Source organism: Tribolium madens, unplaced genomic scaffold (assembly GCF_015345945.1).
Source record: "Tribolium madens isolate multiple individuals breed KSU strain unplaced genomic scaffold, Tmad_KSU_1.1 Scaffold_3;HRSCAF=73;Tcas5.2_LG2, whole genome shotgun sequence".
Lineage (NCBI taxonomy): Eukaryota > Metazoa > Arthropoda > Insecta > Coleoptera > Tenebrionidae > Tribolium > Tribolium madens.
Window position 1 is genome coordinate 8,916,866 of NW_025401006.1, and position 27,283 is coordinate 8,944,148.

At 34.3% G+C, this 27,283-nt stretch overlaps 3 protein-coding genes across 42 annotated transcripts in view; all 3 read right to left on the reverse strand.

Annotated features, from left to right (window-relative positions):
• LOC123008242 (glutamate-gated chloride channel) overlaps positions 1 to 2,825 on the reverse strand; it is a 39,209-nt gene extending 36,384 nt beyond the window's left edge. For all 28 annotated transcript variants that reach the window (XR_006412937.1, XR_006412935.1, XR_006412936.1 and 25 more), the window contains exon 1: positions 2,620 to 2,825. The gene's annotated coding sequence lies outside the window, so the exon portion shown is untranslated. The remainder of the gene's footprint in view (positions 1 to 2,619) is intronic.
• A 2,742-nt stretch (positions 2,826 to 5,567) lies between these two features.
• Positions 5,568 to 12,856, reverse strand: LOC123008240 (fatty acid synthase-like). Its single transcript, XM_044403953.1, has 16 exons — positions 12,530 to 12,856; positions 12,109 to 12,477; positions 11,821 to 12,059; positions 11,351 to 11,776; positions 11,168 to 11,299; positions 9,902 to 11,116; positions 9,179 to 9,853; positions 8,975 to 9,130; positions 8,042 to 8,926; positions 7,813 to 7,992; positions 7,381 to 7,760; positions 6,649 to 7,328; positions 6,339 to 6,598; positions 6,057 to 6,290; positions 5,773 to 6,006; positions 5,568 to 5,721 (listed from the first exon to the last, which is right to left on the reverse strand). The coding sequence occupies exons 1-16, from the start codon at positions 12,807 to 12,809 to the stop codon at positions 5,614 to 5,616; spliced, it is 6,453 nt and encodes a 2,150-aa protein (XP_044259888.1). The 5' UTR covers positions 12,810 to 12,856; the 3' UTR covers positions 5,568 to 5,613.
• A 1,099-nt stretch (positions 12,857 to 13,955) lies between these two features.
• Positions 13,956 to 27,283, reverse strand: part of LOC123008245 (poly(rC)-binding protein 3) — a 60,980-nt gene continuing 47,652 nt past the window's right edge. For 9 of the 13 annotated variants that reach the window (XM_044403982.1, XM_044403986.1, XM_044403979.1 and 6 more), the window contains 7 exons: positions 25,370 to 25,426; positions 25,201 to 25,317; positions 24,498 to 24,767; positions 23,924 to 24,199; positions 20,531 to 20,624; positions 20,202 to 20,478; positions 17,712 to 18,705 (listed from right to left, as the gene is read on the reverse strand). In XM_044403982.1, the coding sequence (XP_044259917.1) occupies positions 18,369 to 18,705; positions 20,202 to 20,478; positions 20,531 to 20,624; positions 23,924 to 24,199; positions 24,498 to 24,767; positions 25,201 to 25,317; positions 25,370 to 25,426 (1,428 nt within the window). In that variant the 3' untranslated portion in view covers positions 17,712 to 18,368. The other 4 variants (XM_044403991.1, XM_044403990.1, XM_044403988.1 and 1 more) reach the window with 4 other exon arrangements.

Consider the following 27,283-nt stretch of genomic DNA (forward strand, 5'->3'; position numbering starts at 1 on the left):
GTACAGCAATTGAAAACTAATTTTTCTTTTTTATTAAAAATTTCTTAAATCATAATTACACATTCCTAATAAATTTTTGGACGACAAAACATACGGTTCTTTAAATAAAAATTGGCACATTTAGAAAAATCAAATTAAGTCAAATACCAGTATTGATCAGCAAAGAAACAAAGGAGAAAAAACAAATTTGAAATCAAGAAATTCTCTATCCACTCTCAAGTTATACTTAGTTATTTCTGCTGCTAAAGCAATGACATTTTTTGTTTCTATTGTAATTTTAAAGCCACTTTTTACTTAGACTCCAAACAATAATTTATTCATATAATATGAAAAAGTATTCAAAACTTGAATAAACAAAGATACGTCCTTGCTATACCTACTTCTTTTAATAAATAAATAATAACTGGTGTTTTTTTTAAATTTGGCGTCAGAGCTATCTATGAAAGTTCGATTGTGAACAAATCATTGTATTGACATTTGACATCTTGCCGGGCAATTCAACAAATTTTTTTGAGTGGTCAAAATAATCGATTTATTTTTTTAAATTACAGTTTTTAATAATACAAAAATATCTTTTCCTTCTATGAGATATTTTCGCATACGTTTTATGTAAATATCGTTTCAGCTTGAAACATGTCGAGGTCTGTGTACCTACTCTAGGTATTTTTATGTTATTTCTTTAGTCCCAAGAGAAATCGTTTTTTAAGTAAGTTATTTAAAATGTATAAACGTGCTGACTTCTATTAAAATATCAAGTCTCGGCTTTGCTACCACTCATTTATTCCCGTATAATTACCCTGTAATTTTTTAATTAAATTTATCTTTGTTATTAACGCCACCAAGTAAATAGAGTTTTCGTTTTTTTCAGGGAAAAAGTTAGTAAATTTCAAAGGATGCAAGATAATGTGCAGGACACGACTTTTAACAAATGTGTGCAGACATATTACGTGGAAGCAGAAATTTAGTCGCTCTGCCCGAGTTCCGTAATAACTTTTGATTAGGGGGATGTAAAATTAGTTTTGAAAGGTTTCGCTAAAAAAATAATCTATCTTCATTGCGTTTAAAGATGTGTTTTATTTCATTTCATCTTATATTTATTACCTTATCGTTATAGAAATTTGTATAATTAAAATTTACAGAGTAATCGGAAAACATTAATTAAAATTGTAATTATAATGTAACATGTTAAAAATGTAATTATAAATTCAATGTTTTAATTCGTCGTTTTAATCTTCAAAAAAATTAAATCCCTGTCCGCATTGCGTCGAATTTATTAAAAAAAATGCACAATTTTAACGACTAAGCGCCTAAGTAACGTAATATGAGAATTTCGCGTTGAAACTGTATTCCAATTCCCTATTATTATTCGATTTGACTCAAACAATACATTTTCAATCTAGCCGCTCACAATTAATTAAAACTTTTGCGAAGGAATTTGGTATGTTTCTTTTGTTAACACTGACGGCTGGCTAATCTCGCAAAAGCCTTGTAATTGAGTTGAAATCAGTGGCTTTCTGAATTATAATAAATTTGACAGAGTTTTGCCAATATCGTGAATATATGGCGTTTATTTCAGGACCGTTAGGACCATATCTGTTTATACAGCTGCACTTGCACCAAAACGACGATATATTTTCAAAATAAATAATTCATAGCGTCGCTGTTGCTTATTTGTCAAGAAACATTTTACAAAAATTCCAGAAAGAGAAAAATTGCATAAATTAAGCAACATTTCTTGGGTAGACAGATGGCGCCTCAAGTAACTAAATAATGTCAAGGACGGGTGAAGCTCGAAAAAAGCTAACGAATTAGTTGTGTTGGCAAAATGTGGTGGAAATTAGAACAGGAAATACACAAATAGTAGATTAGACTTTCTTTATTAAAAACGTTACATTGATTTTTCTTTGAGCCACTCTGCGAGTTTGATTTTGGCAAGGTTGCAAATTTTGAAACTATTAATAATTTTATAAAGTGTACTACTTGAACCGAATTAATTTTTAAAATAATTTAATTTAAAAAAGTGTTAACAGTAATTCGCCCAATAAAAAATAATCAGTTTTCGAATGTAAATTAAGTTTTGGTAAAAAAATTAGAATCAGTGCCTGCATACATTTGCATATACGTCGGTTTCATTTCCCAAATCAATAAATTGGCTTTGTGAGTGATTTGAATGGATTATGATGGACAATCTGTACGTCGGATATTTCAATCGAAGAACAATAACCCTTAAAATATGCGAAAACGATTTTATAGTGACGCAATTAAACGTAAATAAAAATCGAAACACTTGCCAAGATTTGAAAACACAACACAATATTTTCCTCGGACAATTCACAACTTATTTTTAAGGCCGATAAATAGTCGGGGAAAAGTTGTACACTAATGAAAGAATTTGGAAATGTTCTCTCTTGGGAGCAACTAAATTCTTACTAATGACATGAAAGGATTAGCGATAGTTGAATTGTAGTTTGAACGAGTTGTTTAGGAGTCTCGACAGAGGTTAAAAATATCGATTCGTTTGCAAAAACGGCGAGTTGGTCAATAAATTTTCCGAATAGTTATTGCTATATTTTCTACAGTTGGAATCATCGTTTTGAAGGATAATTATGAATAACTCACCTTTACGTGTACGTCATCTGTGAAAAAGCGGCATTGGTTCCATGTAAATTTTGAGAAGTCCGCGCTCACTACCTAACACGCGTTTTGTGTGATGTACCGGAAAAGCACTGAGGGAAAACTAGGAAACACTGGTGGAAAACCGCTCCAAGAGGTAGAGTCGTGGCGCTCGCGCTGTGGACCCGATATACACCTTGCACTCTGTTCACCAAGACACTCCCGACTGACACAACGCTTTCCGTGTTAAAATAATTTTGTGCTATTTTTGTCATATACGATGTGGACCTACAATAAAGCTATTTTCATGGAGAAACACGGCGACCACTGCTTGACGTACGGTTTATTTTCAAGCTGCTTCCAAGCGCTTACTCTGTTGTCTGGATTTTTCGGTTACTCTGAAATTTTGCAATCGCGCTGTAGACATTTTTGTTCAATGTATTTCTCGTACACAAAAATTAAAAAATGTCTTTCTAAACATATATTTCTGAAAAACATTTCATTCAAATTTTATTTCACCCAAATTTATTCTCATATATTTTTTAGATATTAACAAAAATACTAAGAACAAATGCGTACAAAATAATGTAGCTCCAATTGTGTTGAAACCAAAAAAAAAAAAATACTTTCTGTTTTAGTTGAACAAACCCTTTCAATATCTACTTTTAGGTACTTCAAAAATTGTAAATTTTTATGCTTCTTCCTGATTAATCATCTGTGAGTATACTTTTGTTTAGATAAAACTGATAATTTCTTAGAAAAATTTAAAATTATTGTATGATGTAAGAAATGGTAATAGTATATGATGTTATTATGTTATTACGAATAAAAGTGATAGTTTATGTGGAGAAGCAGAAGATTTATTTTGCCGATCGAAGTGACTGAATTCAGCTTAGCCATATAAACTCACTTTTACTCCGAATAACATATTCTATTTTATCCCCAAACGTATTCAGATCGAGAGTTTAAAGCAACTTTATAATTAGCAAGTAAATGAACAAAATAATCAGTACGCTTTGCAAATAAAGATAACAACGCTTATAAACAAACATCACGCGTCAGTATCGGAATTTGTGTTAAGAGTTTATTACTTTAACTAGTGCAGTTAGTAGTGCAAAATCAAATACTGATGATCACTGGTACCTCTCCAAAAACTGCTAAAGCACCAAAAAAGACAAGAAAGAAACATCATTGGTAAATATACTAAATGTCAATAACGTTATGGTAAAAGTAAAAAAACGCTTAGGCACAAATATAAAATTTTTACTCAATGGCTAAAAGGTAAAACTTTTCCGTGTTTTGTTGTTTTGGTCAGTAACACGTTCTTATTAAAAAATCATTCATACAGTAAGACTAACTTTTAGAGTTAAATATACTCGTATTTATTACATTTTCTTTTTATGTATTGTGTAAATACAGGGTGCCAGAACTCGGGCCCCAGAGAAAAATTTCAAGTAAGGAAACAGGAACATGGAAAAAATGTTTAGGAAATTCAATCATATAATCATCTATTTTTTGACATTTGACTTTTTTTTGTCTGTTTAATGATACTGATGATCTTGTATATGTTTTTTTACAATTATTTAGTAAAGGTACAAAAATTTTGCCAATAAAAGCTACAAATAACATTGAACAGACTTTTGTTTCCTCTTATAATAGCCTGTAGCAAAAAAAATTGGAAAATTATTTTTCCAGCAGAAATAAATAGTCAAAGTGCAAAATTTAAACTCTAATAACTTGGAAATTTTTATAGATAAATTTTTTTTAACATTTTTTTCCATGTTCCTGGTATATCACTATGGCATTTTTCTCTGGAGCGCGAGTTCTGCCGCACCCTGTATAAAGACTGTTTCAAAACAATCACTATCAGACATTAAATTTGAGTTAGTTTTAAAATAATGTCGACTAAAAATAATAAAATTACAAAAAGTCAGAAGCAAAAACTGTCTGTTTAACAAAACGTTGTTAAAAAAAAGAAAAGTTTCTTAAATGTTTTAAAATCAAAGTAGTCTTTTTCATATATCTAGTTAATTTGTTTGAATATTATAAAACTCAATTGCAAAGAGTTCTTTAAAAAAAAAATAAAAAGCAAGTGGTAGTATTTATTGTTTATTAAAAGCAGAAAATCTGCGACAAGTTTCTAATGTCGTCTCAGAAATCCTTATTATCCAAGAAAATTACAAATCCCTACTAATACTTTAAGACCTTAGGCTGCGACTGAAATCACATGTTCTCCTCATATTAGACCAACAAGGAGCAAGTCTCGGTGCGCTAAACATCAGCGCCGTTTTACTGTTTCATTAGTTCAAGCATGTGCAATAACACTAACATTTCCACACAAGAAAAAGCCAGATTATTAGTACAACTCATTTTATAGCTATTACATTTAAAATAAGCAAAATTTTAGAACAAGTAATAAAGTGCAAATATGGTGGATGCGCCGGGATTAATTTAGACACATTTTCATTTGATTATTATTGTAAACATCAATATATATATATATATTTTTTTATCACATGAAGCTCCTTATATTCAAATACAGTAAACGTTACTTTGAAAACTTAGATTTACAATAATATTCTACCTGCGTATTAAATTAAAAATATTCCATTTTCTTTGTTTAATTATTGTAAATAACAGCTCCAAAATTGTAGGTTATTTCAAATGTAAACAAAGTAGAGTTTTAATGAAATTTAAAACAAACATCCAATTGCCGGAATAGTAGGTAGTATAAAACTTAGATCGCATTAAATGCAGTTAAAATAATCCAATTTCATTACCGACGCCTTGATCTCAAAATAACCGTGTATTGATTTTTCACATACGTTTATTAAATATTTATTTATCATTAATATTTCAAAAGGTTTTAATAACCAAAACCTTGAGATTTAGTAAAACTACACAAAGGCAACCCCTGCAACCAATAATACAGTTTTCTGAGAATAAAAATACAATTTTTTCCAATCATTTATTTCATAATTGTTACAGAAAATTTCAAAATTATATCAAATAATGTTTCTCGTTGATGTATTCCGTAGTCACAGGACTATTAATGATACTCAAATGATCCCCATTAACCAAAGTAATTTGAGGCGTTTGTTTGCAGTACTGTAATAAAAAAATAACAAAACCGTTCTCTCAAGCGAATTCAAAACTTACCGAAACTAATCCGCAATTATCATATTTACTCGTCCCAGTCGGTCTAATTAGATGAATTTGTCCCGAAACTAATTCCTCAGATGGACTGAAGGACAACAAATTTTGCAAATGGGTTTTTAAGGTGAACAATCCTTGCCCTAAGGCCTTTTTGTCAGACAAATGGCCTTCAAAGTAGTCTAAAGCCAATTTGATGCGAGAATCCCAACTAGGTGCCTCTTCGATCTTTTTAACAACCTTTAAAACGAAATTAATGACTCAGTCAAAGCTATTTAAAACAACGTTACCTCGGCATCGTTAATTTTAAGAACTCGGGTTAATAAGTTCGTTTCAATGCTGGTTACATTTTCGCCTAGATGTTTAACGGCAGCTTGCAAAGTCGTAGGAGCCGCATCGATGAAATAGAGATGCAGACTAGCCCCTTGTTTGTCCAAAATTTTCGCAATTTCGACCATGAGCGCACCTCCCCATGAAACTCCGATGATGTTGTAGGCGCCTTTAGGCCACACTTTTTTAATTTGCTGAAAACAAAAATGTAAAACTTTGAATTGTAAAAAATTAGTTAGTACTTCAACTAAATCAAGAGCCAGTTCTTTGATGGGCATAGGAGTCGCAGGTAAAACTGCACAAAACGTAGGATACAGCAACTGGAAGGCCATTTCATTCATTTCCTTAAAACCAGAAAGTCCAGGAATTATGAAAACAGGTGCAAGTTCTCTGATTTCCCGAGGTCCAAGAGTACGCATTTGAATCAGTTGTGGTTTAGCTGGGGCTGATTTTGTTTCTTCAATAAAATCTTCCAAAGAGTTGGGCAAAATGAGAGTCAACTCTACAAAACAACAAAATAATATTTCCCGACTCACTAATCGAAATAATTACTTTTGAAAAGTGATTGTGTCGTTTCTTGATGAGAGTCACTAACTTTATCATTCTTGATAAGAATATCTCTCACGTTGTAGGTCAAAATTTCGTCCAAACCAAACATAACTTCACCAAATTCCAAATCCTTGTGCCACTGAATGTTATACGAAGGGAAGTTGGCTTCAGACCGGAATTGGCAAATGCCAGCAGCGTGGTTAACAAAATTGATAAGAATCGCTTTAGGTGCAATAGTTCGCAAAGCGTTATCAATATATTGGATCGGTTTAATTTTGCTGATTCTAGAGTCGTTTGATTTGACAGGAAGTAAGAAAACACAGTGGACGGGGCCTAAGTGGTAAACTTCTGTCAACAATTCGGTAGCACCTTCCTTGGTGTGGGCTTTAGGAGGAGCATAGATAATATCAGCAGAGTAACATGATTGAAGCAGAGAAAGGCGTCGATTGACATAAATTTGTTGGGGTTTAGAATCAGAAGAAACGACGATTTTGCGTGCTCCTCGGAAGACGAGCCATTCAACAGCATCACTCCATTGTTCAGCAGATCCACCATAAACCAAATAAGAACTCTTCGAGTCGCAAATAAATTGAGAAGGATTATTTAAAATGAATTTGTTTAAAAATAAATTGTTGTTGATTTTGATCAGGATTTTGCCAACATGTCCGGACTGACTTAGCGAACTGAAATCATTATTATGTATTATGAAACTAGACATAAAAACAATTTGTTTACTTTAAAATCTCGACAATGTTGTAATGCTCGACAACTTTTCGATTAATTGGTCTCACAATTTTATCCTCAATACCCTTCTGTACCATATTCCTAATGTCTTGTTTTACTTCAGTCGACTCCAAGAAAATGTTTTCCAGTTTAACCACAAAGAATGACGTATTTTTCAAAAATACGCTCATTCCAATGCTATTATTTTCTTCGCAGTCATGCTGACCAATCTGAATTAGTCTACCATACTCTGCGAGACACCCAACTGAAGACTGAAGAAGATGGCCAGAAAGACAATTTATAATTACATGAGCACCAACACCGCCAGTTGCCATAAGTAGCAAAGGCTCAAAGCTTGAATCTTCTGAACTCAAAATATTTTCATCTTTTAACTACAAAAAATACGATTAATATAATTATTTGGTTTTAGATTTAACAAATTACGCAGTCAAATTGTTTCTTGAGGAAACTCCTCTGCCATTCTGTTGCTACAGTTGTGTAAATTTTGCAGTCGTAGCTGGCAGCAATCGAAATTGCAGCTAACCCAATAGCTGTACAACCAGCATGAATAAGAACAGTTTCACCAGATTTTAACCAAGCTTTTTCAAAGAGGCAATAATATGCCTAAAAACAGTGTCAAAATGTGGAAAACTTTAACACAAATGAGACTTACGCTGACATAGGCATGTGGAATTGTAGCAGCTTCTTCCAGACTCCATTTATCAGGAACATCCCATGATAGGATTGAGTCAGGGACCAGTTGGCACAAATCTTTATCGAGTTGGGCAAGACCCATCACTTTTTGACCACCGGTTGTAACTCCAGAATAGTCAATATTTCCCAACTCTTTCTTTTTCTCATTCACTGGCAAAACTGTCTCGTCTTTCAAGTTAATACCGACATAATTGATGATTTTATTTTTTATAGCATTACTAGTGATACCAAGATTGTTTTGAATGTTGGTTTTGAGTTTTACTGGTACTGGCAAGACTGAACCTAAAGTTCCGTCTTTAATAACAGATAAAACCAAATCAAGTTTAAAGATTTCTTGCAACTGGGGATCTTTAACGTTAACGTTTCCAATTCGTCTATCTAGGACAAAAAGAACACGAACTCCGGACATTTTCGGCGTTGAGAGTAACTCTTCAACAAAATTGTGCATCCCCTCAGTTGGAAGTAAAGACGAGACTAGATAAACACTCGCTTTTTTGGCTTTGGCCGCTTCTACTGTTGAATCCAATTCATTGACCCAAGAAGCTGAAGTTCTTGATAAGTCTTTAATGCTTAAAGTATCTCCTTTAACTGTGACTATTAACGGTTGGATGGTTTTAACACGGCGCAAAATAGAGTATTCAACTCCGTTAACACTAAATTGTGCCACTTGTGCTATTTGAGGGTAAGCTAAAATTTGTTTGCTTGAACGTAGTAGAAGGAAACCGTGAGATGCTGCTGTTATTTTAGCAACTTCGTCGTTAATTGTGTCATTTAAAACAATAAAGAAGGGATAAGAGACTTGCAAATCAATGGTTTGGGGGTCTTTGACTGATGTTACAGTGCTCTAAAATTAAAGTGTTACCATTTTGGAGGAAAATTTAAAGTGACTTACATTCAGTTTTGAATACATGTTGCAAACATTTTGGATATTCTCCAAAAGAGGCGGATTGTTACTTTCGATTTCGTTGATACTGATTGTAGTGACAAATTGTTCTGAGAAGTTTTCCAAAGTGAGTTGAAGAGCTAAATTGATGCCGTTTTCAATGCTCTAGAATTTTTTTTTAGAAAATTGGTAATCAAAAAGTGGATGACATACCGGCAAGTTGGTCATATTAAACGGAGTAAACTCAATTGAATCAAATGAAATTGGTTTCGGGTCCTTGGGGAACGGAACAGCTTTGAGACCAACAACTTGAATACCATCACAAGTGATCAAACCGGTCGCAAAATCATAATGCACTTCTAAATCGGTTTTATCATTAGGCAAAAGCTCTTTGTTGATCACAATCTTGTGAATATTCTTCGGAACATATATTTGTTGAGAGCGTTCTCCATCTTGGAACAAATGTTGTTGAATCATAGCTTCAACAAACATGTTCCATTTGTTGTTCCATTGAGCGACGGCGACTGATCCATTTTCGGAAACAACTAAACTCTTAATTGATTTGTACTGTCCGGTGTATTTGTGACCCCTGTGTTGGAACTCGTTGTAAACGTCAGCTCCGGATAATCGGACGTTGTCGTCAGAAACTTCGACTTTGATTGGATCAATCATGAATTTATCGGCGGGGTTAGGGAATGTCAAAGTTCCGGTTACAAGAATATCGTTCCCGGCGATTATCTCAAAATCACCACTTCCCTTCTGAATCATAGCGTGAAGTGCAACTGAACCGATTCTAGGAACTGTTAACATTTTCTTAAAGTGGAGATTCTCGAAAATAAATTCTTTGTGTCCGGTGCTTATGTTTGCAACAATGTCGAAGATGGTGCTCTAAATTTAAAAAATAGAGATTGACAAAAACAAATTTGCAAAATTTACCAAATATGATGTACAAGGCAATATAATTTTTTCGTCAAGTTGGTGCCCTACACACTCTCGAAATTCTTCACTGTTTAGTGTGACTTGGAAGTCTCGGACGCCAAAAAGTGATTTCAACTTTTCCTCAAGACCGGTTCTCCAGACTTCGCTGTGTTCCCAATGAGACAAATTAGCCAAACATGGAGTTCCTCGACTTACTGGATATTCGACCGGAGGGAACAATTTTGATATATCCATATCTAAACCGGCCAAAAATAATTTGCCAAAAGCCGAGAGTAAAAATTCAACTCCACTTTTTGACCCTCTTTGAGTCAGAGGAACGTTAGTACAACCAGACTTGACCGAGCGTTTCAAAATGGCCTGAAGGAGACCATGGGGCGCAATTTCAATCAGAACTGAGTCTTTGGGGATGTGTTTTAACCCTTCTTCGAACAAGACGGAGCTGAGAAGATTGTTGGTGTGATACTCGGCTGAGGAATGTTTGGCAAGTTCTGTATCCCACTTTTCTTCCGAGTTAGACGTACTGACCCATTTTGAGGATCGAGCAATAGGTTCTGGAAGTACTTCTTTGAGGTATTTGAGAAGACCTGGAGCTGCTGGTTTTATGTATCTGCTGTGGTAAGCGATATTTGAGACATTGACAAGACGGGCAAAAATCCCCTGATCTTGTAACTCTTTGACAAATTTTTCCATATCTTCAGTTGGACCAGAGATTGTTGAACTGTCAGGGCCATTGTGACACGCTACTTCGATTGAAGGGGGACATTTATCTTTAATTTGCTGATACCCCATTCCTATCGCAGCCATCATTCCTTTAATAAGAGTTGATTCAAGTGAAGCTCTTCCTCGAGAATAAGCAGACAAAATCATTTGTTCGGCTGTCATACAATTATCGGCATATGCACATCCCAATTCGCCCACAGAATGCCCAATTATACCATCGGGAACAATACCAACAGCACGCAAAACATCAGTTAAGGCAATCTGAATTGCAGCAATTCCCACAAACGAGTGTAAAATGTTATCAAACATGGTTTTATCTTTACTCGTGATGATTTCAAGCAAGTTGATGCCTTTCTCGAGTAAGACTTTGTGACATTTGTTGATTGCGTTAGCAAAAACTGGTAATTTCATCAAATCACTGGCCATGCCGCTCCACTGGCTGCCCATTCCAGAGTAGACAAACCAAATTTGACGTTTGTTACCCAAATGGTACTAATTGGGAAAAATATTAGTTACGAATTTAAAAAAAGTTGCAATACTAACTTCAGTTTCTTCTTTTGGAGACTCGGCTCCCAAAATCGTATATCCGCGATACAAGTGACCCAAAATCGGTTTAGAGTACAAGTCTTGAATCAACTTGATATATTCAGGATCAATTGTGGCTCTAGACTTGATCTGAAGAAACGATAAAAAATATAAATGTGATTAAATTTGAATAGTTTATACAGTTTGCAAAATTTCTTTAATCCCAGCTTCAGTTCGAGTGGAAGCAAGAATAAGTCTTGGAATGTCATCCTGAACTTGGGCATTGACCTTCCTTTTCGGATTAGCTTTCAAAAGAATATGTCCGTAGTACGAGTCCAACCCAATAGCGTTAACTGCGGCATATTTAACTCCCCATTTACGATTTTGCGTCACTATTTCCATACTTCCATTAACCAAGGGTTTTAATTCTGGATTTGGTGTTTTGTATTGAATTGTAGCCGGGATTGTCTCGGCTTCCATAGCTATACAGACTTTAACAATGCTGAAAAGAGCAGCAGAAGCTTCACTATGACCGGTGTTGGGCTTGACAGTTCCAATAAGAAGAGGGTTTTTGCGATTCTTGCAATAGACTTTCTCCAAAGCATCCAATTCTTTACGATCTGTTTCCTAATTTTTGGATTAAGATTTTGTGCATTTTTTTTGAAACTTACTTTAAGGGCACTTCCGTAGGTTTCAACAAACTCGACGTCTTTAGGGTCAACGTCTATGTCCTTGTAGAAGTCGCTAATAAATTCAGCCATGTTGTTAGAATCGATATCTAGAAGAGTTCCTTCACGATTGCCGTCAAATTGAGTCGCGACATTGACAATGCTTGCGTAAGAACGTTTAGCATCACTAGCACGTTGAATGTACAGAACGACAATACCATCGCTTCTTGCATAACCCTGAGCTGTTTAAAGTTCTTTTAATAAAAAAATTTTGCTTTTAGTTTTTCTCACCATCGACATCATAAGCCCTAGTACTACCATCAGCCGACAACAAACCCATGTCATTGTACAACCACTGAAACTCCGAATTCAAAGCTAAATTAGCTGTTCCGACCAAAACCGCCTCACACTGCCCTGTTTTGATGGCTTCATAAGCCAGTCTTACAACTTCAATACCTCCAATCCAGTTACTGTCATAAGCAACACTTGGTCCTTTAAGATCAAGCCAATATGAAACTCTGTTTGGCATCATAGCCCTGGAATGGCCAGTAACACCAAAACCGCTGACAACCGACTCCAAGAACAAGTTGTCGTTCTCTCCCAGAGATGAAGCCATGAAACAACCAATTCTTTTTCCGCGAACCTCGCTTGGGTTAACACCTATTATTAAATATTTGTAACTCTTGTGTGTCAATTATTAGAATTAAATTACCGGCATCAATAAGCGCTTCGTAGGTTCTTTCAAGTATGAGTCTGTGCATTGGGTCCATGAAAGTACATTGTTGACGATGGATGCCGAAATAAGCATTGTCAAAATATTCAGTTGGGACTACACCGATTTTATTCGAAACGCCTCTTTCGCCAGCCTTCCAACGGCTTTCTAAGAGATTTTCATTGTTGAGGAGATGTTCTTGTAATTTTTCTACGTTCAAGGCTTTGGGGAAATAACCACCAATGCCGGATATAACAACGTCGTCTTTCACAAAATGCATGGTACTACGATAGAGGGTTTAGACGAGCTTATGAACCCAACTGCACACACGACAATAGAAAAAAACTGTAGTGTAATGACTACTTATAGGAACATTTAATATATTAGGCCATTTACGTGATTGGTGACCATTTCACCTTGAACCTCACCTTATTTAAATAAGGGTAGACGATTGAATACAATGGCCAAAATTATTTAACAAACAGGATATCAATGTCGCTAACCAATTGTTAATTTTACTATGACATCGATTAGGAGGAAGTAAGTGTAAAAATATTAGAGAACAATGAAACATGCGTGTGATTAAAGATGCTCCCAAAGTAAATGCATCTAAAACAGTTTTGGTTTTTTCTAAATGTTTGCTTTTCTGGCTATCGATATTGTAAGCCCTTTAGTACCATCAGCCGATAACAAAACATCATTATACGTATGTACAACCACTTAAACTCCGAATTCAGAGCTAAATTTGCTCTTTAAAGAATGTACTTCCATTTTCGTGCTCATACGTATGGAGTAAATAGAATATAATTAATAATTTATACAACTTGTAGTTGACGTATTGAATTTTGTTTGAAAGAGAATTCCATATTTATGAAATCCTCTGTAGCATAATATGATTCGTAAATGTGATTTCCTTCAATAAAATAAATGTTTCCAATCTAAAACACTGTGACTAAAATAATTATTAATTTGTAATTGTCATATTTCTCTAGTACTTTATCTGAACTACATGAATTCTTTTTTAATACAAATTTTACAATTTTAATTTATTACTGAAATTATTCATGAATAGAATACTTTTGTTTTGTTTTCAATTGTTAGTAAAGGTCATCGCTACTAACACATACCTCTTCATATTTCCTGAGTATTCAAAATATTCGATGAAACTGTTTTATTAAACTGTTGTGTTCCGTGGCAAAAATTGAGGTAGGTATCCAAAAGATGAATAAAATCTACCTAGCAAGCTTTTTAACTGAAAGTATAACATAACATGTCGGACTAATTTACTTGTAAATTGCCTTTTTTAGATTTGCATAGGAGAAAACATCTTATTATAGGTCTTTTGTAGTTGAAGCTTTGACTGGAGATCATCACTTAAAAAAATAGTTTATTTTGTTTAGTGTCAGGGTACAAATAAAAATCGAAGTAATGTTCACACTTTATTAACCAAAAACAAACATAAAACATCTTATCTAAATATGTATATACTAAACATCTTGCATATGGAAAGAACAATAGATATGTGCAATGTCTAAACTGTCTTTTATGCCTCGCACATGTCAATATTTTATTGCCTAATTTTAAAACCTACATGAATGATCCGTATAATACATAAAACATTATAATCAATATCAAAATATTTCGAGCTGTTACTCATTTTTAATATCTGATATGAAGATGACGAAGGATTGAGCAATAAAAACCCCTGGATGCGACACAAACGTCGTTTCCGGGCCCAACAATAAATTACAATGCCACCTCGAGAAGGATATGTCCAAGATATGGTAACATTTCTGAACGAGCCGAAATTATGATGAGTAACAGCGTGCCCTCTACTACTAATACAGTTATACAGTCGTGTTGTGTTCCATAAGCAAAAAGCACTAGAAATAGCGATACATATAGGTAGATATTTTATATAAATCTATTTTGCATCTTTTACTATTTGTATACAACATAATCTACAGCAACACTGTAGCTTTATTATTCAACGTATTACTAAAAAATGAGAATAAAGCGAAACGTTACCCTGAAATTTGTTGCCGATAATAATTATCATTACAAAAGTTATATGTTTGCATTGAGTTTCATAAGTATTCTTTTAGAAATACGTTTCGAATTGTCTGTGCTGGCAACCGCTTTAAAAACTATAAAATGGAATAAAATAATTTTGGCATCTTATTAACACTAATTATATAATCTCACAAAAACAATACTGCTCAAAATTTTTGCTTAAATCGTTTGAAAGACAAAGACAAAATTCTCTTTACAGTAAACTACCTACGTTTTACAATCTCTTAATAATAAAGACCCTGTTTTAATAAAGGCTATACAAATGATATCTCACGTTAGCTGATTGTGATTTTCTTGAAATTCAGGGTGCGTCAGGGGTGGAACCCCGACTCTGTGACCAATGTATTTGTTTGGTTGTGATGTGAATCAGTCACGCTATCATAGAAAAATTCAAAATATGTTTTCCTAATTTTTTTGTTGGTTTTTAACTTTAGAACTACCACATTTGGCACTGAGAGTGCTGTCAGCATTACGCTACAGACAAAGCTAACCGTTGATTGCCTGCACAACACGACAACTATGATATAGCCGACATTAAGGCCCCTGCTAAGTCCTACACCTCTTCTACACACGAGCAGGGATAGCCAACATGTATTAAGTGACCCCCTCGTAATGATTGAGTATTGCAACACTACCTGAAGCATCTCTTGATAAGTGTCACATTCAAAATTATAAAACAGTTATTGAAACTCTAAACTAGGTACGAAGTTCTTCGCTAGTCCCTAAATTTGAAACATGGAGTTCTTAGAAAATATTACATTATTCAAAAATTCCAAAGAAACACAATTTTGTACATGTGTCTTGAATATGAAAAACTCTTGATCCATTTATTTGGCACATGATTACATTACTGTTTTATTGTCGGAATGCTCCAAAACCGCATCGCTACTTCTTCCATGGTAGTTGCAAGCCAAAAAAATCGACAATTAATTGAAGGAAAAGCGGCGAGCGGTCGCATACCGACATCAATAATCTATGTTAAGAACACTCAGTAACACAAAGGGATAACAATAGATTGTCCCCATTATAGTCAAACGTTTAGATCGAATAAAATTACATCAATAATAAACATGAAAAATGTTAGTAAATAATAGACTAGATTATATATCACTACTACTAAATAACAAGCCAGTTCTGGTGGTAAAACTGAATAAAAAATGAAAAAAAACCGTTTCACTGGTAGCCTTTACCTGCCCCTAAAACCCGGCCATAAGTACAGCACGATTCAATAATTTAATATAAGCACTACCTTAATTATTATTATTCGCAACAGTGCATTGTTACATGACGTGATCACAGTGAGCTACCACTAATCACAAATAGACTGTTTGCAATAATAACAGTAAAAATTTCGAGTGATGTGAGCATTGACGGCATGAGCAAAAAGGGAAGAGTTAATTTGGCACAAAAATATCTCCTTTGTTCGAGGAAGAAATTACGTAAACAACGAATACTTAATTAACATGCACAGCCCAATGTTAAAAATGCAAACAATCTCATATTGCACAGCGATCTTTAATACCAACTCGGTTAACTAGATCACAAAAGTGCCCAAATCACTCTTAGACTAATCACTAAAAACCTAGAAAAACAGGAAATGGGGCCCAAACACTCGCCCCGCAGCTAAATACTGATATGTACATCCATAATAAGCCAACGCGATTGATATGATAACGCCAGGCGGGCATTTCGACCATTCCTCGCTCTGCTACTAGGCAAACCAACACGATAAATAAATAAGATTAAAATTGCTATAAATAAATACTATTATATGCAACGTAATTTAAAACGCATTAATATACCTTGAAAGTTATTGTCCCGCCGTATTTACATAACACGAAACAAAATATACAACTAATTTCTATTTCGATTCGAAAATAATAACAATCTCAAAGTTTGAAACAAGCCACTCGGTGCTTTCAAAGTTTGAAAAACTTTCGAAGCACCGTGTGGGAATCGCGAACAATAACTATTTACATTTTGGCACTTTATTCCAGTCACTAGATCTTGTAGGAATGATAAGCTACTTAAACTTTGGTTATCGTTCTTTGGTAAACGAAAGCACGTGGAGGGTAATAACTTGCAAAGTATAATTTGACAAAATTATGTCTTGTGAACAGTTCAACTGCTCCAACAATCCAGTCATTTCGCGTCAAACAACTAAACAAATTCAACTACGAAATCGCTAACAGACAGTAAATAGTCAATTTTCTGATTGTATCTAAATATAATTATATAAATACGTTATATCATTGTAAAAAATTAAAAATAACGAATCTTTGGCTTGTTCCCCATTACCAATCTTTTTTTTTTGTAAAGTTTCCATCATAATTTAATGACAATATTGTCAATAATTGTAGTTTTCACAGATCAGACCTAATTTACACGGTATTATCTGAAATACCATTGAGATTGGGGATCAGTGGGTGGCACCAAGTATTCTTGATGCCAGGGCCAGTTCAGTTAATGGATCGGGGCCTTTACTATGTGGTTCGGAGCAATGTAGTGGTAGCCTGGCATCGGCAAGCCCGCAGTCTCCATTGATATCCTGCCAAACAGAAATTTCATATACAACACAGTTTACCAAATACAGGGAAACTCCAAACGCAGTTCCGAAATTTATTCACGTGAAAAAAAGAAATGAAAGATAACAATAACAATTTTACTTGAACACTTTTACTAAAATTTCGGATCTTCTTTGGTATATCCTGTAGTTTTAAGAAAAGTCACTTGATGAATATCAAGTCACTCTCGGTAGTTCACCCCACATAAAATACTAAAAAGTCTAATCTACTCAAGAATGGCGTTAATCCGGATTAGACAGGAAACAAAAACCTACGGTTAAAAAGGTGTTCAAAGCAAATATTAACAAAGAACATCATTTTGGAGTTATGGCCAAAATGATGTTTTGTTTCTTTAAATTAAGAGTTTAGGCATCGATAGGAAAATGGATGGTCAAGCTTACCAGGAATGTGATTCTTCTTGCCTGGATTGATTGGTAAGGCATCGGTCTGTTAGCAGGCTTAGGAGATGGACACACAAACCAAATTACAACTTTCACACTCTTTTGATATTTAATTTGTTTGGTATAGAATTGGAAAAATCGATGTATGCTTTGTATTTTTAATAAAGAAAATTTTATTAAACACACATAATGTATTGGTCTCTATGTAAATACACTGAAATCTTAAGTTTTAGACACTAACATAAAATTATGGTCTCTAAAGAGAAATTACCTACATGAAAACAAACTTAGATCCTAAACAAACACTTATGTATATGAATTATTATTCATTATTGTATCATAATCTTACGTGTTGTTTTAAACTTAAATATTGAAGCCCTTTAATAAAGGTTGAAAATCTATAGAAAACACACAGATATATTAAAATCTTAGTGCTGCTGATATGTCAACAACAAAGCTGCCTACAAAACAGGCATCGAAATTTTGTACAAAACTATATCTATATATCTCATATACTCATCAAGTACTAATCGCAAAAAAACACATAATAACGAAGTCTAGTTACATCGTATAAATAAATTTAGCACGCGCCAAGCTAATGCTGGAATAAACTTAAACCGTCGATAAAAAAGAAAATTAAAAGTGTGTTACCAATTATCTCTTCACAATATCGAACCGAGTACTTTCGTGCCCCCTTCCCGGGCCATAATAAAGTAACGAAAAAAGTAAACCAACAAAAAATTGTTGTAAGTAAATTTCTAAAAAGTAATGTCTTTGAGAAAGATAGACGCAGGGTCCCATTTAATAAGGATTGAACTTGTTCCTTTCGCTCTTGAGTTTGGAGCCTTCGGAAGGCCCACCACTGCCGCCAGGAGAACGGAGCCGAGGAGTGTAGCTCTTGTGGGTGCGGTGAACGCCGGTGGTCTGGACAGGAGGAGCGCCTGCCTGCCCGCCCAACAATTCGGTTAAACCGCCCAGCGCACTGAGGCTCGTCAATGCGTTGAGGGCACCTGGCTTGGCCAATAGTTGGGCTAGAGGAATGGCACTGGCCAGGGGAGAGGCAGCGGTGGAGGACTGGCTGGACCCGCCAGTACTAGGAGAATTTTGGGCCTCAAGGTTAGCTTTCTGCAGCTCAACACTGGGGAAACACACAGAAACCAGGATTGTAATGATTGCAGTGATTAACGGTCGGGAGGTTGTACATTGCCTCTGCCGCACTCAGTCAAGCTTCAGTCTGACCAACAATGACAAAAAACAAAACACGGTTTCACGCGAACGATTTATTTCAGACTCAAATTACATAAACAACCAAAGCAGGAAACAAAGCGTAGTAATCGCAGAAGAAATTTTTGCTCCCGATCTTAACTTTTGTTCAATTTTCGACGACCAATTTTCAAATTAACTAAAAAATAAAAGTGTTAAATTTTGGTTTAAACTTATTTAACCAGGCAGAAGCTAGGTAAGACTTAGTAATTCAAAGGCAATAACAGATTTGAAGACATGGACTCGGCAGCTGGCTGGAAAAAGGCATTAACTAAGGACTAATTCGTCCTTTCATTCATTGAATTGCTGAAAATTCACAAACAAGAAATTGATTCAAAATTAATTGATTGATTCTGATTGCTTTTTCATTTTATAACCTTAGATCTGATAGTAAATTGAATGAAAGGGCGTAAACAAAATAAAATAAACAGGATGCTGGATCAGTTGATGTGTTATTGAGATTTAAAACAGGACCAAACATAAAGGGGTTATTCTCCCAAAAAACTCTCTTTATGTGATTGAAGACAAAGTTAATAGCTTATTATATTTTCAAAATAGGTGGATTCTAAGAAATCTACCAAAAAAAATGTTTTATAGATATTAGCTATAATAGAAACGTTTCAGCGTTGGTCAAGAATGTTACTAATTTTAATTTTATTAGTAAGGAATAGATTATAAAATATAGAAATTAAATATTTAACCTAAGACATAAAAATACATAAATTTTAAAATATTTCCACTTAGAAATAATTTGGAAACTTATTTCCGGTAAATTTTAGTTTGTATTACAAACAATTGTTTTCAGCTGCTATTTAAAAAATAGCATTGTTGTTACGTTAAAGTCTAACTATTTCGAGCAAAAGGACCAATTCTCATAAAAACAGCTCACTCAGTCTTTTATTTTTATAGCACCGGGTTAAAAATCGTAACAATTCTTGGGTCATTAGTCACAAAATAATACTAAATAAAAAAGTGATCATTTGGGAGGTTCCCCTTATTTCGATTTAATGGGTAAGAGGATAAAGGTAAAAAAAGCCAATGATTTCTAGGATTCCAAGAACACATCAAATGATAAACCGGGATAAATTTGAAATTCTCCGTCCTCGGTTCAAATTCCTTCCTCTTCTTGTCAAAACCCTAAACGACTCACATCCACTCAACCAAATCACCTCATCATCACACATTATTGATAAATTATGGAAAGCAGTTAATAATCGGCAAGGAGACGGGACATCAGGTAAAATGTCTCGATGCTAATCCACCACCGAACCCAAAAACAAAACCGATCTTTTCAAAATTTTATTTCGTGTTTTTGGTTCGGCAAAAAACTTCCGTATGCAATATCCGCGTAACAAAAATCGCACCACTAACCTCATATTGATGAGATACTGCGCTAAAGCCACCGCATCCGGATTGCCAGAGATGGTAATTGTACGGTCGGTAACGCCACTTTCACGGTCATCACAGTTCGATATACGGATCATCGCTCCGGAAATCTGTCGTATTTCGGCGATCTTCGTACCGCCTTTGCCAATGATGCAACCGATTAGCTCATTCGGAACGGTCATCTCGTGTGTTTGTTGATTGGAATTTTGTTGGTTTCGAGAGTTCGACGTTCGAAGCTGAGATCCGGCGAGAGCTGCCAACGCTAAAACAAAAAATAGTTAAACCTGCACCAACGCCGAAAAAACAAAACACACCTGCTGGATTTAATCCACCTGTGTTGGTCGGTGCAAGGCCTCCTAGTCCTAAGGCTGCTAGTCCTGCGAGAGGACTTTTACCAAGTGCACTCATCTGAAACAAACAATCATACGGCCAAATTTAAACACATGAGTTCAGCTGTAAGCTAATCCCAGGCATTTCTGCTTAATTACTACACTACATCAGAGCGATTAATCATTAATATGACCTATGTGTGCATGATATGACTCGTGTGATTCCCCGAATTAGATAAAACCTCGCTTCTTACCGTCAATTGAAATGTAATCTCAAAATCGTAACCCAATTTCTCCAAGTTAATCTCTCCGTATTCCAATAAAACACAGCTACGAGCTTATTTAATACAGATCTGACGTGAACTTGACTGCTTTAACAAGCCACTTGCGACGTTTATCAATAATTCATAGTAGTTTACCTGCAACTCCTCAGAATTGCTCGTTATTTTTAAACGATTCCATTTAATAAGGTTCAATATTAGTAAGAAGCACTGTTGAAACATTGATCGGTTTGCATAATAAGTAAATGAAGTAAAAAATCTCGTCAATAACTGAAAGAACTTGCCGCCCGTCGACAAAAAAAATCAATCGTATGGTGTCCCTCATGAAAAAATCAAGTGACATGCATGTGCAACATTAATTCGAGAAATATAAACGACAAAATTTCAAGTTCAGAAAAAACAATAACGAAGAAGCTTGTACATATTGTTAAAATTGTTAGCAGAAGCAGCTATTTCAAAATACGAAGAACAAACTGAAGAACATAGTTTCATATGCAATGAAAAATCGTCATAAAAGCAGCAAATAGCCTAAAAAAACCCTACACATGCAACATAGTCGTAAGAGAACTATAGTTAATGATTTCACAACGTGTAGTGTAATATTAGGCAGAACATAACAGTGATAATAAAGAAAAGAAAAAATTGCTCGTTTTAATTAAATCGAATTTTTAAAATTTCGATGCGCTGATTTTATTTAATCATGTTTCCAGAGCAGTACAAAGTTAAACATAAAACAGATACATTGTTTAGTGCAAACGTTTTTATTGCAATTCACAAAGCGAAATGTTCTGTTAGCCATAGAAACGTGAATTCTTGTTAGGAAGAGTACAAGTAAATAGACATTCAGTTTTAATAAAATATGTACCCAAATTTTTGATAAGAAAATAATGTTCTTCAAATTACATAACTTATTCCATTATAAATATAAACTAGTATAGGATAAAAAATACTTGGAAAATTTAATTTCCTCTAAATCAAAATGTTAAATGCATAAAAATAAGTAAGTAATAGATATTCACGTTATAAGTCCGGTAAATGAGATTTTACCGTTACGAGTGAGACGTTTCTGAACGAGGCGACGAAGGAGCCGAGTCAAGAATGTCGAAATGAGTATTACCGAAAATTATTTGCAGGTCGTATGTCGTAATGCGTTTTATTTCATAATGCAAGCACTAAATTTGAAAAAAATAGGTTTTTTTTCTCGTTGAAAATACAGGGTATTTCACGAGTGATAATGAGCCTGACCAAATTTGAACTGCAGCCAGCAATACATTTGCATAAGCTTCATGGATTTTGATTATGAATTTTAAAATTAATAAAACATAGTTATCGCGTGACTGACACAAAGAAACCGACAAGAAAGGAAACACAAGTTTTAAGGTTATTTGTCTCTTTACCGTTGGAAAGCACTTTAGTTATTCAAGCCTTTTTGGAGCTTTTCTATTCGGGAAACATTGTCTTTACAAACGCTCAACGGCAGAAACATATTTCCCAAATTCGCCATAAAATGACAATCAGATCGTTCCAATGCATTTTGATTTTTTACTAAATTTAATGTCAGTTCTGACAAATAAAATTATTGGAAGCAAAGCTATCGTGGATTCATAATCGGTTTTTCAAAAAATGCGATATCTAAAATATCCACGTTAACTTTGCAAATGTATTGTGGGTTGTATTTTCAATTCCGTCAGGCTCATTATCACTCGTGAAATACCCTGTATAATAATATACATATCGTGATCTATGAAACCCTAGTCTTTAAGGTTACTGTTTCTATTGTTTGTTTTGTTGAATTTTCCGACACGAAATGGAAACAAACTGTATAATATTCCGGATGATGTTTTGCGTAAATATAATGAAGTTACTGGTTCTCTCTTCCTACAAAAAGATAACATAAAGAACATAAACAATTTTGTGAATGGAAAAGAGAAAACGCAGTCAGTAGAAATAATTTGATAATTGATTCATTTGACCTGACTTGATACCGTAAAGTCTCATTTTCCGGACTCAAATCATTAACTTAAACATGCGTATTACGATGCAGAATGAAGAGATTTTTCCTCGATTAATAAATTACAAAATAAGATATATTACTATGTTAAGATCAAATATATTAAATAAATTAAACAATGCAATGGTAAAAACTATTCGATATGTTCTTATCAAATCACTGATTACGAAGCAATTTAAATGAGAGTAAAAAGAGTAAAACTATAACAAAAAACATCAAAAAAAAATTCATTCCCCCATTTACAATTCTACAAAATGGGATACAAAAAACACCTTATTCTATTTTTTTTTGATATGATTAAAATTATGAACAAATTTATCGTAAAAATAATGTTGAAGTACGTTATCATTCAACATAATTTTTGTAATAAATCTGAAAGTTACAATTTAATGTTAAAGACAATATTATCGCGTTACAAACATAAAACTGAAAGTAAAAATAAAAAACTGAAATATCGTTCAAGTTGTAATCTGTCAAAATCAGATAATTTACAGCCAAATTAATGGCACCCAATTTATATTTATATAAGTGAAGGTACTTCGAGGGCATGCTAGAAAGGTTAAGAAACAACTAAAAACTAAAAAGCGTTAATTATTTCCCAAATATAATTAATATCTGTACATAGGATTGAAAATGCAAGCAGTGATTATATTAAAAAGTTTGGTTTTATTATTAAATCATGCTTATCAGAAGATTATTTTATTATACTAACTATTAATTCAACATTCGAGTTGACATTTGACGAAATCGTGTTCTTGGTTAACAGATTTTGTTATTTACATTATTTCGTCCTAAAAACATTTTCTACCCTATTAAAATAACCAAAACATCCAACTATTTCGCCTAAAGAAAACTTGTGCCGCGTCGGCATTATCAAATCGACCCTAGGTCAGTGAAAAAAATCTACAATCACAACCCTACAAAGCTTGTGCGGTGTCAACGACAAAGAGTGAAAAACAAGACAAAAGTAACACAACAAAACAAAGCGTTCATCACAGTCCAAACGAAAGAAAAAAAAACAACGATTTGCGGGAACACTTGTAAAATAAATAATAGAGAGGGGGAGCACCAATACGATCAACTTACATCTGGCAAAAGATGCGCGGGCGGTAGGGCTGCCTGTAAGTGTCCGTTCTTGAGCGGCTCGAGCGGCATGAGCGGAGCCGCTGGCGCCACGGCAGCCAGCGGGTGGCCGAGGGGCAAGGGGGGAAGTAAAGGAGTCATTACTGAACTACTTACATCTGTATGGGCAGGAACGGCGTAGTTGCCTTGGATGGTATAGGCTTGTCCGCCGGCCAGGATCACGGGGCCACCCACTTGGGGTTTGGGGCGGTAGGGGATGGTTGCTCCTTTAGGAGGGGACTGCGAACAATAATACACAAAATTGTTCAACGTGAAAACAAAACGTAATATTTATGTGGGAGGAACAATAGAATCAGCTCTCATAATCTTGCGCTCACAGGGCCACCATCTGTGCGAACTTTAGACCCAAAAAGACTTTGGGCTCAGCATCTGCTGATGACCACACAGACCAATCCCTTGCGATTGCGTTTCTCATCATTTGATAGCCAAAAACGAAAAAACTGTCAAATCTTTTTTGAATAAAAATTTTACTTTTTCAAACAAGAAGGCTAGAAACGTGGCCTTTGTGACCAATTACCTCGAGCATAACGGTACAGATGTGATAAATGCACTGCGTGATTGCTTCTCCGGTTCCGGAAATGGTGACCGCCCTCTCCGTTGAGTTGGGCAGCATTTCAGAGGCGACTTGAATCGACGCCCCCGTAACTTCCCTAATTTCTTTGATTTTAGACCCTCCTTTACCGATGAGAGATCCACATTGGCTTGCAGGTACGATAAGTCGCAACGTAATAGGAGGCCTTGGTACACCGCTACCTCCACTATTTATGTCCTGGAACTGGGAACACCACTGAGGGATCCCATCACAACACAACACCACATTAACAAATGCACAAATACACACTATACAAATTACTACTATGCCAACTACTACCTATCGGCTATAACTAAACATAAATTCCGATATAATAGTAAAATCGGTTCCCTCAGATCTCATAATCTCCGCACAGAGGACCACCGACTTTGTTGATTCAAACGCGACCGGAGCGACCACGCCGGAAATCACCGGAATCAACAAAATCACTCCTAGCGTTATGCTTTCTCGTCATTGGGAGACTGAATCGAGCAAATCCGGTATTACCAATTCATGCTCTTGATGTTATAGTCAACAATTAATACATTTCGGATTTAGAATCCTCTTCAAAAGGGATCGTTTAAACAATGCGGGAATGTTCCAAAGTGATTATAATCATTCATTAGGATAGAAAATTCGGCAAACTTACCTCCTCGAATTTTTTACAAATTAATGTGAAAGCTTTAAAAATTGCATTGGTTGATCCCGTTACTGTTACAATGCGTTCAGGACAAGACCCGTCAGATATGTTTATTTTGGCACCAGACTGTGAACAAAATACAATAAAACCACCAATTTATCAAAATTCTTCCACTTACCTCTTCCCTAAATCTTTTGACTATTTCTCCTTTTTTGCCTATGATACTGCCCACTTCCTACAATTAGAAATAAATAACTCAGTTAATTATAATTTTACATATTTTTGTCTCATCACTAATTATCCGTCAAAACATCAAAACAATCTTAGCTTAACACAAGTCGTGAATATTTCAACTGGCAGTTAACATTTGTCATTTTTATTTAGTGTGGCGTTATCCCATTTCACTTATTTTAAAAGTTAAACCTCATAAACAACACAAATTTTCTATTATTTTATTATTGGCTTATACGTACATTCCAAGCTAGGAATGTCGCCAAGATTCATTTATTTTATTTCAAAAATACTTTTGGAATTTTTACTCTGTTCGCAGTTTTGGGATGTCACACTAAAAAAAAACATTCTCTCCAGCGCTCGGACAGAGACTTTAAAATAAAAATAGAACAAGACGGAAGCTATTATTTGAATGTTTTGTCATGAAATACAAAAGTTGCTTCTTATCTAATTAAAATATTCGAAACATAAACATGGAAATGTATTTATTAAATGTGGTTAGATTAATCTCTAAAAGCTTTTTACGTAATTAAAAACATATTTTCCCACTAATTTAATATTAACCACTTCTTCTGAAAGAGCTCACTTTCTTTCAATAATAATTAATTTTAAACAAGTTCTGCACAAAAATAATTGTCTTTTTATAGAAAAATCAGCAATTTTTGTGTTACATTAAAAGTGTGGAAAAATAGATAACGTTTAATTGTTTGTGTCTGAAATATTTTCTAAGTTATTTAATTATCTTTAATTTATTTAATTAAGAAAATCCTCGACCCAAATACAAGTAAATTTCTATAAACGTTTTTATTTTTAAAACCAATGAACTAAATATTTACGGTTCATTCTTTACTATTTTGTAGTACAAAAAAAATTCAATGTATTCATAACTTCAAAATTAAGGTTTAGTATATTAATACAAAATCAAGTTATTCATATTTTTACGTTCTTGTTCTACAATAAAAAACAAATGCGGCATTTATCGCCTTTCATATAATATGCGTGATTAACTGATTACTGAATAAAGGAAGTTGTGATTTACAATGAAGCATCGCCATTCGTAATCATCAACTGCAGAAACATCTGTTTTTAACAATAAACAGACCCTATAACGGCTGTCACACATTCTCTGTAATTAAAACCGAAGAGAACCAACTTAGCTGTAATTCTGATTTACCAGTGTGCTAAATATTTGTTTTGTTATTTTTCTGTTGGCTTAGACAAGTTCATTGGTTTGTTGTAAATATTACTCAAACACTAGTATTAAATCCTGTATCTTAGGAGCGCATCACGAATATCTTGGCAATGATTCTAGTGATTGACCCAGACTGTGTTGTTTTGAGCTCTGTATCAATCTATAATTAAACTATAAATGGCTTGGCACTTAAGACAATAGCATACGATCACACATAGGTTTGGTATGAATTATTAAATAAGTGCTTTATACATAATGCATTTAAATTAATCTAAATAATGTTGACACGGGAGAATTTGGAGTATCATCAAAGCAATGAATAAATATCAATTAATTCGGTTTATGAGTCGGTACATTCTTTGATAACTGTGCAATGTTTATATTTGAATGTATGTGTGTAATATTGAACACATCAGAAAGAGTATTGATTTTCAGATAATCTTTGAGTGCTCTATTTTACCTACATCTAACAAAATATGAAAACTAATTTTACGTTGGCAAGTACATGTCAGGCTTCTAAGTAAAAACCCAATCCAATTACAAGGTACATAAAGGTTTCAATTAACTTTAATACCCATATTTCTGAATTATTTCGAAACACTTTTTTCATTTACTTGGGGATTATTACCAACACAAGTGTGACTTCTAAAGTAAAAATAAAATTCTTCC